Source organism: Poecilia reticulata, chromosome 10 (assembly GCF_904066995.2).
Source record: "Poecilia reticulata chromosome 10, P_reticulata-male-v2, whole genome shotgun sequence".
NCBI lineage: Eukaryota > Metazoa > Chordata > Actinopteri > Cyprinodontiformes > Poeciliidae > Poecilia > Poecilia reticulata.
This window is the reverse complement of record NC_088839.1, coordinates 18,239,563-18,255,732: the sequence shown is the minus strand read 5'-3', so window position 1 is coordinate 18,255,732 and position 16,170 is coordinate 18,239,563. Positions and strand designations below refer to the sequence as shown.

The 16,170-nt window shown below is 39.6% G+C and overlaps 1 protein-coding gene across 2 annotated transcripts; it reads right to left on the bottom strand.

Annotated features, from left to right (window-relative positions):
* Positions 1-1,336: 1,336 nt before the first annotated feature.
* On the bottom strand, positions 1,337-15,341 carry LOC103471381 (E3 ubiquitin-protein ligase RNF38-like). 2 transcript variants are annotated; one of them, XM_008420343.2, is made up of 12 exons: positions 14,016-15,341; positions 9,409-9,461; positions 9,085-9,266; positions 6,721-7,123; positions 5,617-5,757; positions 5,300-5,488; positions 4,294-4,455; positions 4,098-4,198; positions 3,906-3,987; positions 3,695-3,816; positions 3,261-3,360; positions 1,337-2,267 (listed from the first exon to the last, which is right to left on the bottom strand). In XM_008420343.2, exons 1-12 carry the CDS (start codon positions 14,299-14,301, stop codon positions 2,205-2,207), a joined length of 1,884 nt encoding a protein of 627 aa, XP_008418565.1. In that variant the 5' UTR covers positions 14,302-15,341; the 3' UTR covers positions 1,337-2,204. The 2 variants fall into 2 exon arrangements, with proteins under 2 accessions (XP_008418565.1, XP_008418566.1); XM_008420344.3 differs by having other exon boundaries at positions 15,019-15,334.
* Between the last annotated feature and the right edge of the window lie 829 nt (positions 15,342-16,170).

Sequence of the window (16,170 nt, the reverse complement as noted above, 5' to 3'; positions counted from 1 at the left end):
CCTTTGAATTTCAACATACAACATTTCATAGGTTTGTACAGCAACACAAATGCTGTTCATCAGCAGAAGGCACGGGACAACGGCACTGCTGCAGGGAGACGTGGTGGACGGTTCATCTGTGCACAAACTCTGCGCTGACATTTCTGTCACTGTAAAGTGTAAGAATATTTCATCAAAAGTAAGCCGTTATTTTAAAAGGAATAACAGTCTTAAATTACAAGGTTCTGAAATGACTTGAGTTTAACCTCAAACAAAAACTGGATTTGATGACTGCATTTAAAAACCACAGTAAGTACAACATTCTGTTTCTGGTGGATTGAAGAGAGAAACTGGACGCTGCTCAGAAAAAAAGCATCTTACTCACCGATTACTAGCAAATTTCACCAAATTTCTGCTGAACTAACCTTCAACTTCTCTTCAGAACAAAGTGTTTGGAGTTAAATATGAAGCCAAATGTGCACCGAATGTAGCAAAATGATCCTAGAAGGATATTAACAGAATAGCAGAAAAAAATAAAAAAATAAGTTTAGACCTTTTCTAAATTAATACAATGTGGCGGGGCGTTAAGAAACCTCTAAATTGCTGCAATCTTGTAAAGAGGGACATGATTCCCCCTTCAAAACGATGCAACTTATGGTCAAACAGAACAACGTCACTGAGTTACAACTGCTAAATGTTTCTACAACCTTGTTTATAATAAAAACCTCATTACTGCTTTTAATATTTTTCATCATTTTTACTCCTTACCAATTTTCTCTCGAGCAAAGATATGATCCAAGTCGGTAAATGCAGAACAGTGGCAACATCTAGTGGTCAATAAGGTTATTGCATCCAATAATATCTGTCCGCTCTGATGCTGCGTTCCAGTAACCTCGGAACTTAGAACTTACCTCTAGCCTAAAGAAAGTCTGGATTTCAAAATGGCCACCACCATTGGCATCGTTTGCAGTACCGCTTACAAGCACAATTTTAAGCTTTAAATTTCATAAGCAAACATCATTTTTCATTTTAATTTTAGTTTACAGTTGCAGGCAGGTGTTAAGTGTAACATTTGATTTTGGACTCACAGTTGTATGAGAGTCTAGTAAAATAGCATTACTACATCTTAGTAATGTTGATGTGAGGGGCAGCCATGATGAAAATCCTCCTTCCATTAGCATTCTGGTTGATTTTTTTCGACTAGGAAGTCAGAATTTCCAAATTCCGAGTACAACTTGAATGCGGCATAAGCTTCAGGTTTATATATCATGACAAGTAGCCCAACAAAACCGCATCTTTCTCCCTCTCTCTCCAATTCTCAGTCTTTACTTATAAACAATTATTACAAAATACAATATTTAAAAAGTTCATATCAAGCCTTTTATTTGGTATATAGATATTCATATATTTTTACAGTATATATAGATATATGTAACATGTGCCACTGCAAAACCACAGACAAACATTCTTTGAAAAGAAAGGAAAATGCATTTGTTAAAAGTCAAAGTGATGCTATGAAGCATTTGTAATTAGAACGGAATGATGAGGTAACTTTCAGGCAGGAAAACAACCAGTTATACTGCTAATAATAATAATATTTCAAACGGGCAACTGAGAAATACAGTGGCAGCATGGACCCTTAGTGTCAAACTAGAGAAAAGTCTATAACATACATACACACTGAGTATGCATACAGACAGTGCATAAACATATAAAAACTGGAAGAAAAGTCAATCATAAGAGCCAAAAAAAAAAAAAAATTATTGTTACTTTTGTCCAATACAGAAGAACAATTCATGCATGCTCCAGAATCCCTAAAATCCATCCCACACCTACACACACAAACACACACTGACAACACAGTCATGTACCGAAGCCCTGCAATATAGAGCTGACCAATGTCTGCACAGTTGTGGTGCATGCACATCTACGCAGACACACACACACACATACACAAACACACAGTACTGCAGGAAGGTGGGTCATTCACTTAAACGTGAGGACCTGTGTGCATGTATCGAAAGGAAAGGAGTGTGACAGGTTATCAGAGTAAAGAAAACATGTACAATTAACTATGGGGAATAAAGTGCTCCACCGACATGTAAGGTAACCCTGCATGTGTGTGTGTGTGTGTGTGAGAACGCAGATGTGCATCAATTTATCAGGAGCAGGCAGTGCTAGATGTGTTAGACCAACAGCAGGAAGCGTATGGCTCCCTCTTGTGGTCACTCTGAGTCTCTCTGAACCTCGGAGGCGTCCGCTCGACAGATCGGACACGTCCTGTTGGCCTGAAGACAAACAGAGGAGACATTTCATATTAGCAACAGTGTTCTCGGCAGCAACACTGAAACAAATAATTTTAAAAAAAGATGCAAAAACTCACTGAGAAATTAAAATGCCTCACCAGAAATTAGAATATTACAACCCAAAATAATGATTTCACGAGGATAAATATAACACAAGACAGGAATTGCATGTTATAGCCATGTTATGATCTTCAGTGCACAATCATGGGGAAGATTGAGGACCTGTCAGGTGTTTAACAGAGATACTGACCCTAAACGTAATTGTCATAACAGCTAACAGAGCTCTGAATACAAGAACATTAATGGAAAGTTGAAAAGAAAAACATTCTGGTAGAAAAAGGAACACAAGAGATAATGACAGCCTAGAAAGACTTGAGAGGTACAGCTTCTAATTTTTTTTAGGTCCACTGTGAAGTTTTCACAGTCAGTGATGACATGTCATCTGTTTGAGTTTACCTTTTACTACTCTGTTCAATAAATCTACAAGAACATGTCAGAGCACTCAATGTTTCCATCTGGTGACAAGCTTCATGGAGATGCTGGTTTCACTTTCCAGCAGGAACCTGCCCACATTGCAAAAAGTACCAATAGTTACTTTAATTACCCTGAGCTTGATTGGCCACAAACTGGCCTGACCTGAAGCCCTCAAAGGTGTCAGACACCAGAACCAAACATTAAAGATTAACTCAAGGCTTATTAAACCAATACTTCCTGAACACTTCAACTAACAAGCTCTTCTCCCTGAAATGAAGAAGTCAGTCAAGTAAAAAGGAGCCACAACCAAGTCTTGATACATACTGTACAGTAGTACATGGACACACTTTTCAGTAAGCTCACCTTTCAACTGAATCATTAAAAAAAATAAAAAGAAACAATTTTCTAATAAACTGAATTTTGCATGATTATACATGTCATGATTATCAATAAAAACAAAGGTTGAGAGTTCCTCCTGGACTCAGGGGGGCGCCAGCTCACCCTCAGCCACTTGTCGACACACTTTCCATGGAACTCGTGACTGCAGGGAAGGACTCGCAGCAGTTGACGGGACTCGAAATCACTCATACATACCACACACCTGTAACTAGACTTGTGTTAGTGTACAGCTCTGCAACACACAAATCCTGCTGTGTAAACATGCAGAAAGGAGCCTGTGCGTCAAGAACATTATTCTGAAGAGACCTTGTCTGTTTAGGTGGCATTATTCTTACAGCAGACAGATATCTACAGTCATCTTAAAGTAACAAAGTCACACCAAGTGTGGAAAACTTCTAGATGCTTCTGAATTTAGAGAAACGCACAAAACATGCAGATTATGCCAGCGCTTATAAACTGCAGTCTGTAGCACAAAGAAAACTATAATATTTGGCTTTCATCAGCATGTGAAGGTGCTTTGAAAGGGCAGTGCTCACAGTGTTTGCTCAGACTGATGGTTATTTGGGTTGAATCGATAGGAAGGGAGTTGTTCAATATCCCCCTTGGTCAGTCCGCGGAGTTTGGCCTCTCCCAGGCGCTCAGCAAGATTCAGAAGGGCCTTTGGGGAAAAACATCAGCAACAATGAAAGAGTAAAAAGCCTGCATCTGGCAACGATAAATATTAATTAACGACGGCATAAAGCAAACCTCATAGTTCTCCACTTCTCCGTCATCTACATCCAGCTCCAGGCTGATTGCAGGACCCGTGGGCTGGACTGGCAGCATTGATCTGTGCAAAGAGAGATCAATTAAAAAGTCATCAGGACAAAATTATGAAACTGTAATTATTTTTGCTTTTTTTAATTTTTTTTAGGTTGGCATGTTTCCCAGTGAACTTACAGGAAGTAAGGCAGGAGGCTGGGGTGATAAGGCGAAGGTGGAAGCTGTTGCGAACGGTACCGCCGTCCTGGGAGACGCCGAGGAATGAAGTTTGGATAAGACTTCAGGGAAGATAAACGAGACGCATGTCAGAGTTAATTCACACAGAAAGAAGAAATGTCCAGCCTTAAAATGCATTCATTTTTCCAAAGCTCACCACTCCAAAGAACTCCTGGGGCAGGGGCTCGTGGGAGAGGAAGTGGAGAGGCGTCGAGTGCGGGGTGAGGGCTGGATGTGCGGCGGGGGAGTAGTGGAGTCCAGCACCCAGAGAAAGATGCTCCCCCAGCAGCTCCACGTCGTTCTCTATCCTCTGTAAAGGCTGCAGGACAAAAAAAAAATCATTTCATTTGTCTAACTTTCACAGAAAATCAAAAAAAGTCAAAACAATTAAAAATCTGCAAAAAAATAAAATAAATTTGGGAAAGTAGTATAAAAAAAAGCTGAAAAATAATTTTACCACCTTTTTTAAGTCTGAAAAGAAATACAAGCAAATTAATTTGGGTCAAGAAACAAAATTTCCTAATAAAACCTTTAGAAAGAAACTGACGGGATTAACAACTCTCCAACTTTAAAAATTAATGGCTAATTTAAGCAAATGTCTTTTTAGACACTATTGCATCACATATAACCTTCCCACATAGTAATTGTGATTACAAAACACAACCAGCAAAATGTGTCCAGCATGAGTGGCAGCAAGTGTGAAAAAAGAGAAAGACTGTCTGCCTCTGTAACAACCAACACCTTGACATTAATGTTACACAATCCTGATCCATTTTATCTCAGACTAGACTGTAACGCAAGTCTTTATCCATTTTGCTTCTTGTTCATTTACACAACTGTAAATTGTTAATAAATTATAAGTTTAAATGATCATATTTTTGTTCACACACTAAGGAACAGCCTTACTGCTTTTTGTTAATGTTCAAGCAATTAGTAGAGATGTCCCTAATAGATGAAGCTTCAAAAGGTTTTTATTTTCCCCAAACAAACAGCCACATTTGAAACTACAGGGCTTAAATCATGTAACTTATAAAGACAATCAGTGTTTTGCATTTAGACTCTGATACAAATAGCTTTTGGCAATAACCAAATGTTTTCACAAAAGATGTGAACAAAGATGAGCACGGCACTTCGGCCTGTCGACTGCGAGGCTTCTTACTCACCGATCGAGCCTGCTGCGCCGGATAAGGTCCAAACTGCGCCGGCTGCGGCAAGTGAGGCGGGTGGTGGGAGAGATGCGTTGGAGGGTGGGCGAGGTGAGGAGGGGGGATCAAGAAGGTCGGGTCACTGGACAGCAACGAGGGGAACGGGTAGGGCATGGGCAGATGCTGAACGGAACAAGTCTGAAGAACCTGACGTAGATATGAAAAGACCTTTTTTACTTAGTGAAGAATGTTGACTGAAGAATGTCAAAGATATGTGGAGAAGATTTTTGCTTGAGAAAACGTTGAACTAAAACGACTTAAAAACTAACACTTACAGGAGGAGGGACGCTGCAGACGGGATAGTGCTGCCCGCTGAAAACCACAGAGCATGCTGGGATCTGCTGCGGGGCGGAGCGAGGCGGCAGGCCGGGCGGCACGCCCGGAGGGGAGACCGGGTACGATACCGGAACCGAACCCTGAAACCAAACAGAAGATTTTAAACTTTGGACACACACAGTGATTAAAAGCGGAGCAGCAAACATTGCCTGCCAACAAGCAAAGCACTCCTGTTTGTTGCTCCAACTGCAATATTATTTAAAGTGGAAAACAGAGCTGAGCTGCAGCTTTGATCATCTGTCTTTCAGTTTTCGATAAATGCTTTGAAATGTGCATGGACTTCTGCAGAAATGTTAAAAAAAAAAAAAAAGACTAAGTGTTGATAAATCTCCAAATTCAAGTCCATTTAAAAACTTTTGGAAATTTTAATTTTTGTTTGATTACGTTTAGTTAGGAGAATGTTGCTGGTTCTTGTGAGTTAGTGGTATTGGATCCAAACAAAAATGAAGGATTTTTTTCTTTTTCTGTATTTTAAGATTATTCCCATTGTTGCATTAAAGCAAATGTTCCTAAACTGTATCAGAATTTTCTTTAACAAAGGTTTAAAAAAAACATTGCTATAATGTTGGCAGTTCCTAGTTTTGACTCATTATGATTTTTCTTTAATTTGACCTGCAAATTACCAATGAAGCATCTGCAATTACACAGGGCAAGATCCTTTCTTTTAGAGAAACTTATATTAACTGTAGTTTATACACGTATTAAATACAAATATACCAGAAGACAAGCTCAACTAACTAAGTGTTCACTTAAAAAACAGTATCCATGGTTCTAGACAATGACTCAAATCAAAGTCTTTTTCAGTTCTGAAGTATTTGCTATAAGTGGTGAACAATTTTCAAAAAATCTCCAACATACCCAATTTAAAGCAAGCAGACAAACAGCAAGAAAATTTGTATCAACTAAATCTGCGAATCTAGACAGACATTTGTTGCAGCAGGTCAGGCTTCTGATCTTTAGTTATTTTTATTTTCATCTTCTCTTTGCATTTTTCTGCACCTTTATAAAAACAAATAAATCTGCTTGATTCCCCTTAAGCCCACCTGTTCCTGGAAGTCTAGGACCCCACTGCTCTGTTGCTGCGACGGGTGGGGGTGTGGGTGCTGCGGATGGGCTCCAGGGTGCAGCAGCCTGGGCGACAGGTTCGGTGACTGGTGCAGGGGCCTCGGGGAGGGGTTGGGGGGATGGTAACCTGGACGGTCTTCGGGGCCGGAGCCCGGCCCTCGGGGGGGTTGCTGGCTGTAGGGTGGGTAGCCCTGAGGAGGAGCTGGGTGGCGGTAGTTTTCGTCCTGATGTCCCGGCGACGGGCCGTGGTGGGAGTGGAGATGGTGGTGATGGTGGTGGCTGTTTGGGTGGTGATGGTGGTGGTGATTGTTGTTGCCGTTATAGTGGTGGTGGTGGCGGGTCAGACGGTCTCGCCGGCCACGCTGGCGTCTCATTGGAGGACTGGAGAGAAACAGCAGGAAAAACTAAAGAAGAGGCAAAAAGAGCCATGTTGATAAACTACAAAAAAAATTGTTTAACTTGAATTTCTGGCTAAACCTGGAATATTTAGGGAGAAACACTTTAGGCTGATTAGGGTAAACAAATGCGAAATTAAAAGCAGGAAGCAGCTATAAAACTTTGTTGTGCTATAAGGTAGAATGTCAGAATCTGGACATTAATATAAAGTAGTCTGAAAACTCAAAAATAAAAATGATAAAGAAAATTGCATAATTTTTCCAATGCAAGTTTTTGTTCAAGCAATTCCCAATTGTTTTTCAGTCCTACTTAAATCTGAAAATACGTGCACAGGTGAACTTCTAAAAACAGACAAATTTATCTCTTCCGTTTGTCTCTTTCAAACTGTTTCTTCCTACAAAACCCAACATCTTGACGTCTTTGCCTGTGTTTGAGATGTCAGGATGTTTGTTGTAGCCGTCATGTTACTGTAGTGCACACAAACACACTAGATTTTAACTTTAGCCTATAAGAACTGTAACCCTCCAAGCTGCTTCAAAACGTCCTGACAGACAACAGATCCTGTAACAACATCCATCCCCAAAACATGGACGTTTTTAAAACCTCCACAGAATACCCAGCAGTATCAGGTTTTCCCTAAATGAATGCCCTTATTAAGGTAGATTAGATTTTCAGAAAACTTTAAAATAATACATGAAATACTGATTACTGTGTTAGAGCCAAAAATATGAACTCATCATTTAATTCAATATAATTATGTGATTGAAACAACGTGAAAACAGCTCACAGCACGAGAAAACATCTTATTTATGGTGATAATTTGTTGACATTTTTGGTCTCGGTGTGCCAAGGTATGTGGTTTTATACACACATAGACAGACAGATCAGTATTTTACAGTCTACCAGCTTCTCTACTAGAGGTGCCTTGTATTTTTGCTCCATTTGTCTTCACATCAATTAACAAGCTTCTCTAATGAATGTTGGTCCATCACATAAAATGCTACCAAAAATACATTCAAGTTGTTTGCCATGACATCCCAAACTAAAATGTGCAGCAAATTTTATATCGTTGTGCACTTCTTTGTGTGAGACTAATGTAATATCTCAAAATACATTTAGGTTGGTTGTTGTTATGTGACAGAATGTGGAAAGATTGGGGGAGTATGAAGGTGCTATTGGACATGTAATATCCAACTAATGTGACCAAGTTTTAACAAAAAGATAGAAATCTAAATTGGACCACGTATATGAACATAAAGGCTTTCATTTCCTCTTCATTTGAACCATTTAATTAAAAATGTGGACACTGACAGCAGAACAAGGTCTGAACATGATTTTCACAACAAAGTTTTCACACCAAGAGATCTTTAAACAAAGCTGGACTGTTGAATGCGAGTTCTCTGAAACAAAGAGCCATTAATTCAATTTACATGATCAAATGGCACTATGAAGTGGAGAGAAAAGTCCCACAGGTGTCTTTAATAATTTATTTTGTAATTTATTCAATTATCTTGGTTGCCTGCTCCCTTATTTATTCCCTCTCTAGCACTTTGTTCATGCTTTCCTCATATACTAAAACTTCCCTGAAAATCTGAAGTTTTGCCATAATTAAAGCAATTAAAATAGCTTTTAATTATGACACATTTATATGCATACTTGCACATTACATAATTAGAACATGTATTCATCATGCATTTATTCATTTTTCTCTTCTTGTTTAAGAGTCTCTTATCACACCCGTCTATATTTAAAGACTTGATGTTTACTGTGTATTTTTTTTCACGTCTGTTGAAGAATAAAAGTGATAAAAACCTCTTCTTGGTTCAAAACCTGAACCACAAGAGATAGTCTGCAACATGCAAACCTTTTGTGTTTGCTCTTCTTTTTATTGTTTGCCATTCTAATCATTAGATGGCACTTGCAAGGGAACTGTGTCACAAACATACCTGCGGCGGTTTCTGACAGGTGTGTGGCATCTCTCTGGCATGTAGTGGGGGTGGGGCCGCCGGCTCGGGGGCAACTCCCACGGCCGAATGGGAGAGGAAGGAGTGGAGGGAGGAGCCGAGCCGAGGTCCAACATGGACTGCTGGGAAAGACGCTGCCTTTTGGGGCTTGGGCTGTCCTCCATCTGCACATAAAGGAGAGGGAATAAATAAGGGAGCAGACAAAAAGGGAAGGACGCATGGGACTGAGCAAACAATGAAATACAAATTCTATTCAAACCAGGAGCAAAGCAGGGACAACAGGAAGTAATGGTCTTTGATGCTTACTTTGTCTCGATCCTCACTGCACACATTATCAGGATGAAAATGCAGCAACCCTCCTGCAGAATAATAAAAAAAAACTACTTCATCAGATAAAAACAACATCACAAGACAGTGAGCGTCTCTTGCTTAGCCAACATATCTACAGTAAACAAAAAGGAGGATGGTCATCATGTATGCCAAAGAGCAAATAATCCGGTGATCAAACCCGGTTGGCTGCTTGGTTTCAATCGGTGACAGAGGTCTGATAAAGATTTATAGTTTTAAGTTCACAAAGTAAGATTTTATTTAAAACCATTTACTGATGTAAAGAACAAATAAAAGACACGGAACAACCTCACAACACATTCTTCTAATTCAACACAAAAAGCTTATAAAGACAAACAGGCATCAATGAAAAAGGACATAAGGGAGTATCACCGTATGTTTTAGTTACAACTCTCTACAGCTTTACAACCAACGTTAAAGTGTGTCATCTAAAACAGACCAGGCAGAAACTTACTACAATATTAACTTATGCAAATAAGTCGTTCATTTGTTTATATCAGACGTTCAAATTGCAAGGTTGACTTTCTTTGTTAAAGCATTGTAAGCCAAATGTGTTTTGGTTACAACTGCAGGCTAGCTAAACCAAGGATGCAAATTGAAAATGGATGCAAATCTTAACATAATCTTAATCGTGTGGATTATGGTCCACATTTAATCAGCAACAACAAATCAATCACAACATAGTTTTAAAATAGAGCTCTAAAACTACCATTTTACCAACAACTACTGTCACTATAACAGCTATAACCATAAATTATGATTTTAAGCTCATATAATTGCTATAAGATGCCCTGAGCAAAATTATACATTGACATCTTAGCCTCATCATTCAACATTTTTCCACAATAAGCAGCAAACAGGGTCCCTTCAGAAATACTGAAGCAGCAAAAAAGTTCAACTTATTTTATACAACACAAGACAACCTTCTAGAATTTAGTTTTGTTTCCCTAAATGCATCTAGATGACATTTACTTTGCTTTCCAAAAAAACAAACAAGAGCTCTAAAGCAAAGTCTGCTACGTTTAAAAAAATGAATATAATGAGTTTTTATTTTCTCATTTCAGAGAACATGAAAGCGTCCTGCTTCTGCCCCAACAATAACATTTTATAAAACTATCACCATAATAACAAAGAAGAATATGACCACTGAACCTAATTAATACCCAGATTTATGGAAAGGGTTCTCTCTCATCTATTTATATGACATGTGCAGTGTGGATGCAACATGAGCACGGACACATTTGAGCATGACCTTAAACTGATAAACATTCTCTTGCTTTCAAAAAAAACAAAACAAAAACACACAAGTTATGTGTCACCAAAAATAGGGCAGAAATTCATCCCTTTATTCCTTCCTGCTTCTAAACCCGCCTTAAACCAAAAGCCTTTTAGGTTAAACAAACCCCTTTGATTTTCTTGTTTTTGTGACATCATTCTTGAGTCATACAACCTCTGTAGATACGGACAGCTCGAACACTGTCAGTAGCTCATGACAACTACAGCAGGGCCAACTCACCTCACTTTTATATATATAATCTAACAAGCCAATTTTTTTCCTCTGTTACATCTCAAACTGTTCAGATCCCAACACACCCATTTTTTTATGGAAAACTAGGTCTAGTTATGCTGATTCATCCCAAGGGCAAAAGGAGAAGGGATTTCAAGCCAGAACGGACGGGTTTCACTGGCGAGCAGACATGACCCTGTTTCCTCAAAGCATAGTTGCTAGGGAAGACTGACACCATTTCTCCCTTCCCAGACAAACACGATTGAAAACCGAGCAAGGTCTTACTGCGTTTAGCTTTTATACGTTAAGCCACTAATAGAAACGCTGTTTTTAGAGACGCAATCCATCTACAGTAATGTGGTGTTGCAATTAAAAGTAGTTCTGTTATCAGTCCATGTGGGTGGGATGCAACATTGATTATTATTAAAGCTGCGCTGTGCAACCACATGGTCCAGACCCAGTACGCTCAGTCCTATACTGCACAAATTGACGCCAAGGGATGTAAAACGCCAAAAAGCACAAGCAAATAAGCATTAATAGTCTTTGCTTGCACTCATAATATGCAGACGGTTGCTTAGGGAGAGCTCACAACATGCATGTTTAAGACCCCCAACAGAAACCTGCCTGTGGCCTGCAAGATTAGAAAACGACTCTCTTTTTGCATTTTGGGGACAGTGCTGCTAATACGGCACAGTTTTATCGAAAGCTTAAATTTTAATCCATTTCAGAGCTTGTTTCCCCCCCTCAACCCTTTTTGATAAAATCCAGTCTGCTGTTGCAGAAGTTTTCTCTGGCAACTTTCCAGAGGTCAGCAGGGAAAACTCGTTGAACCTTGAAGTGGAAACTCTTGGCAAAAAGAAATAAGGAGGGTATCTTGGTTGCTGCTTGATATTAAAATCCGTTTCATTCATATTATTCATTTTTGTCGTGAATAAATACTTAATCGTCAGTCAATAGAGATAAATCTGACATGGCAGTCAATGTTTGTGTTTTCACAGAACAAAAACAGAGACGTCGTCTTAACTTTTGTGCTTTTCAAAACATTCACTTTCCTCTGCTATGGCTAAGCCTGACAATTTGAGGACAACTCAGAGCTTCAAGGCGGCTGGATCCAACTTTAACACCATTAGTTGTCATGGATGAAAAGACTAAAAAAAAAACTCAACTGAGAGTAACACACAAGTCAGCTGGTGTCACAGGAGTAAGCAATCTAAGGAGAGGAAAAAAAAGATAAAAAAAGTAACATTCAATAGATGATTTCATTTTAAGCCATTTAGAACGGCTGCTTCAAGGACTTGGGAGGGTTCTGCATCAAGAACATCATGCATTTAGAGTCAACTGACTGGGAGCTTTCTGTGGGACACCTAAAACTCTGGGAAATGCACTCATCTGTCATCTGATAAATGGAAAATGGATTTTCAGTCCAAAACGCAACTTTTAGAAGTACGTGCCGTTTAATTCTTCCATCTTAAAAAGAAAACGCTTAACTACCATTTAATCCAGACTCAACCGGCAGTTTGGAAAATGTGAAAAGAATCGCAGAATCCGGCTATAACACGTCAATAACTATGGTTCAACGCCAACCGCTTGGATCACGAAGCAGAAAAATGAAATCTGCAGGTTTTGTCCACACACAGTTAACTGAAAGTGCAAAGAAAACACGTTAGTGGTCAAATGGTTAAAAAGTCATGTGGAAACAGACGAGCGCCAACATGAGCGTCTGTAAATGTGTCTATTGCACCTAAATTGACTCTAATTAGAAACAAGCAATTTTGTTTCTTGAAGGTTAAAAAAAATAATTAAAATAATCAGGTCTAAGTTAATATTTCTAATAAAAGTAGAGTGCTCATTGAATTTCAAATAAACCAAAAGTTTGAGCAGTTTAAAGTAACAAACACTAGTGGGCAACAGGTGTCATTTGATTTGCTTGTAAACCGTCAGTGCATCTGATGAAAGTGATCATTAGTTTTTCCCAGACATTTCACATCATCCAGAAATCGGATTCGGTCCTTTTAACGTGACTTTTGGAAAATATCTGTTCCAGGATGTCAACTTGCAAGAACATTATGCCACTTGCAGCACGATGTTTGCGTATCTAACGCAACATTTTTCTTGTTTTGTTTTTCTGAATGTGTCGGAATTGTCAAGGAGAACCTGACTTACTTTCACAAGTGGAGCGTTACAGCTACGTAATGCAAGGAGGGTTTCTAAACTGAAGTATGTGGGTCAGTTAAAGTACTCGATGATTTTGTGTGGCACACGACTCCAAATTAAGAAGAATATAAGTCTGTCAGCCCAGCACAACAAAGTTAATTTAGATGTAAACTTAAAAAAAAAAATTAAAAAAAAAAGATTAATGGAATATTTTTGATAATATTGTAATCTTCTTAAAATGGAAAATGTTAGATACAACAAAGTGTTTGGCTTTTATTCACTAAGATTTTTTTATTGTAATTTCTGCATAAATGGGACCACAAACCAACTTGGGGAGGTCCATTAGTAAACTTGACTAAATACAGCAAGTGTCAGAGAATGAGAGACCCTTATTTGGGTCTTGTCACTGAGAACACGTTAAAATATTTTTTGACCAAAATAAATAACTTGATTTTTTTTTTTTTTTACTTTAATAGACTTTTTGCACTTCTTATGCTACATTTTAAAAATCTAATTTATGTTGCCTGTAAGCACTCCAACCTTGGCAATTATGGCGGGGTGGCGGGGTTAACACCATTTGTTTTTACATTTGTTTGTTCTGGAACAAATCTCTGTAAAGGTAAAACAATGGCTTTCAGAAATCTACTTGGCCTTATTTTTTCTAACCTCTCAGATCAGTATAGCCTTCACAGCTGAACTTCCACCACAACATTTAACATACAGCTGGCCCCTCTATGCGTCAGCTGGCAGTGAAAACACTAAAACCTCTTACTTAAATGCCTCAGAGCCTGATAAAGCTGCAAGTGGTCTGCCTGCATCCCTCAGGGGGTTCATCCTGTGTGAGTGTGTAATGATGCATCTACCCCCCTGGATGTGGGCCCCGTTTATTCTAAAGCCTGCTTACCTGCCCCGGGGTGTCTGTGAGCTCCGTGTGCAGAGTGGCGCTGCACCCCCGGGGACAGGTAGCTCCCCTGGGCGTGCTGCTGCGGCGGCGGCAGCGGCTGCTGCTGGTTCTCCGGGTAGCTCCGTCCTCCGTGGTGCGGCGCCCAGCCGGGGTTACTCGGCGGCGGGTAGCTCACCCCTCCTCCGCTGGCGTTCATCAAGCCCCCGTCGTTGCCTCCGACGCTGCCGTTCATGGAGAAATGATAGAAGCCAGATCGAGACCGCGACCGAGTCCTGGGGGGGTCCATGGCCGGAGAGGCGGTGGGCGGATGGATAGATGGGTGGATGAGGAGGTGGACTAGATGCAACCGCTTCTCCGCGACCAACTTAGCTATTACTTGAGAAGATCAGCTACTCGTAGTAATTTATGATGCATTTAAATGAGTATTTAATCAAATTAAATAAACCTGGAAGCTGCAGGTTCAGGGAAGCACAGCCCTGAAATAGCATACAGACACAATCTGCTACTGCTCCATTCGCTATCACTGTGTGGAAAAACGTTATTCCAGTTTATTCTTTTAACACAATTGCAAGCAAAATATCTAAAGAAATACAGTTTCTGTGTGCGCTCTACAAAAAAAAAATCGACAACAAAAATCAATTGTTCCTCAATACCAGAACAAGCCTTTTTCTTCCTTTTGTCTCTCGCTTTGAACACTGTTATAAGAAATTAAAGTATTTTATAGGCACTGGTTACACGAGTGAGCCCGTTGCAAACACGTATATTTACCATCAACTTAACACCGCCTGCTCTTTGTCATCAAAACCCAACCAAGTTCAACACTTCAAGCCGTCAACCCGAGCAAAGATGGCTAGCTGAGGAGCGCTAGCAAACTAACCCGGATACTAGGTATTAAATAAAAGTTATCAGCATAGATTTGTGAGGAAAAATAGAAGTCAGGTGGAAGGACTGGCTATCGCAGGCAGCAAAGTTACACCCCCTCTTTTGTGTTGGCTAACTATACCTGCTCGGTCATTAACATAATGTCGATTTTCCAGCGAGCCCGAGGCTAACAGGAAGCGAGGTCTACGGGGGAAAACAAGTCCAACGCTGCCGACATTACAGCCCAGCTACCGTCGCTCTGCGCCAACGCTGAGCCGTTCCTCTGACACACGAACCCGCGGACGATGCCAACCCGCATGAGACCGCAAAGGGCAGCCTCGTCCGTCAACTAAAGCGGACGGTTTTTGTCTAATTTAAATCCCCTCTCGCATTCGCTATCGGGTGTTTTCTCTGGTCAGCGGGGAGTGGAGTGGAGATCAATCAATGGGAGCCTCGCATCTCTGTCAAGTCGCGATCAATCGATAACAGAGACTCGTGGAGCTCGTCAGCACAGACCTTTGTGGTACATTTCAAACTATACTAAATGGAGAGGACAAATAAGAGATTAATTTCTTAAATATACACGATTCTATATTTTCCGCATGTAAAACACTTCGTATGCTATTTTGAATTGGGCTGTTTTTATCAAAGTTGACTACTTTTGTCTGAAAAACCTCAGGCAGCTGCTCTGCTCATTAATAATTCAGCAGCTTCACAGCAGAACTACTATGAGACAAGGCTTTGAAAAAACCCACTGGCTCCACACGGCTTTTATTCGTGCGGCATAAACAAATGCAAGCTTCATATTAATAAAGCTTTTATTTATTGGCCTAAATATAATACTTTCTTGCAGCCTCAACATTAGCTTACACTCACAAATACGGTGTTTACGGCTTAAATGTCACAAGCAACAAATGGACATTTTTCAAACTCATTTTTTTACTACTCGCCATTTAAATTTACTATTAAATAGAAAAAAACATTATTGGAATCACCCAAAAGTAGTTTACTGTATCCCCATTGCGACACATAAGGCAATTAGCAAAAATATTTTTCATTAAAAATTATATAAAATGTTTACAAATTTTGCCCAGCCAATATGATCATAGCCAGGAGATTGGCAGTGAAACTAATAGTAGATTCATTCAACTAGTTGTTTTTTTAAAGCAATCCACACTTTAGATATATTATTGTGTTGAATATTATAAATGCAAAGAGCTACACCATATTGAAAAGCGTGCCTTACAGAAAAACAAAAAGTGTATTTTGAGAATACATATCCATGTAGTGAAAA

What these genes read in the sequence shown, in the direction of transcription:
- LOC103471381 (XM_008420343.2), bottom strand. Translation starts at nt 14,301, where the DNA reads ATGGACCCCCCCAGGACTCGGTCGCGGTCTCGATCTGGCTTCTATCAT. An exon ending in TCACAGACACCCCGGGGCAG is followed by an intron (nt 9,462 to 14,015) that starts GTAAGCAGGCTT and finishes ATTATTCTGCAG; the next exon opens with GAGGGTTGCTGCATTTTCAT. An exon ending in CCTGTCAGAAACCGCCGCAG is followed by an intron (nt 7,124 to 9,084) that starts GTATGTTTGTGA and finishes GTTTCTCTCCAG; the next exon opens with TCCTCCAATGAGACGCCAGC.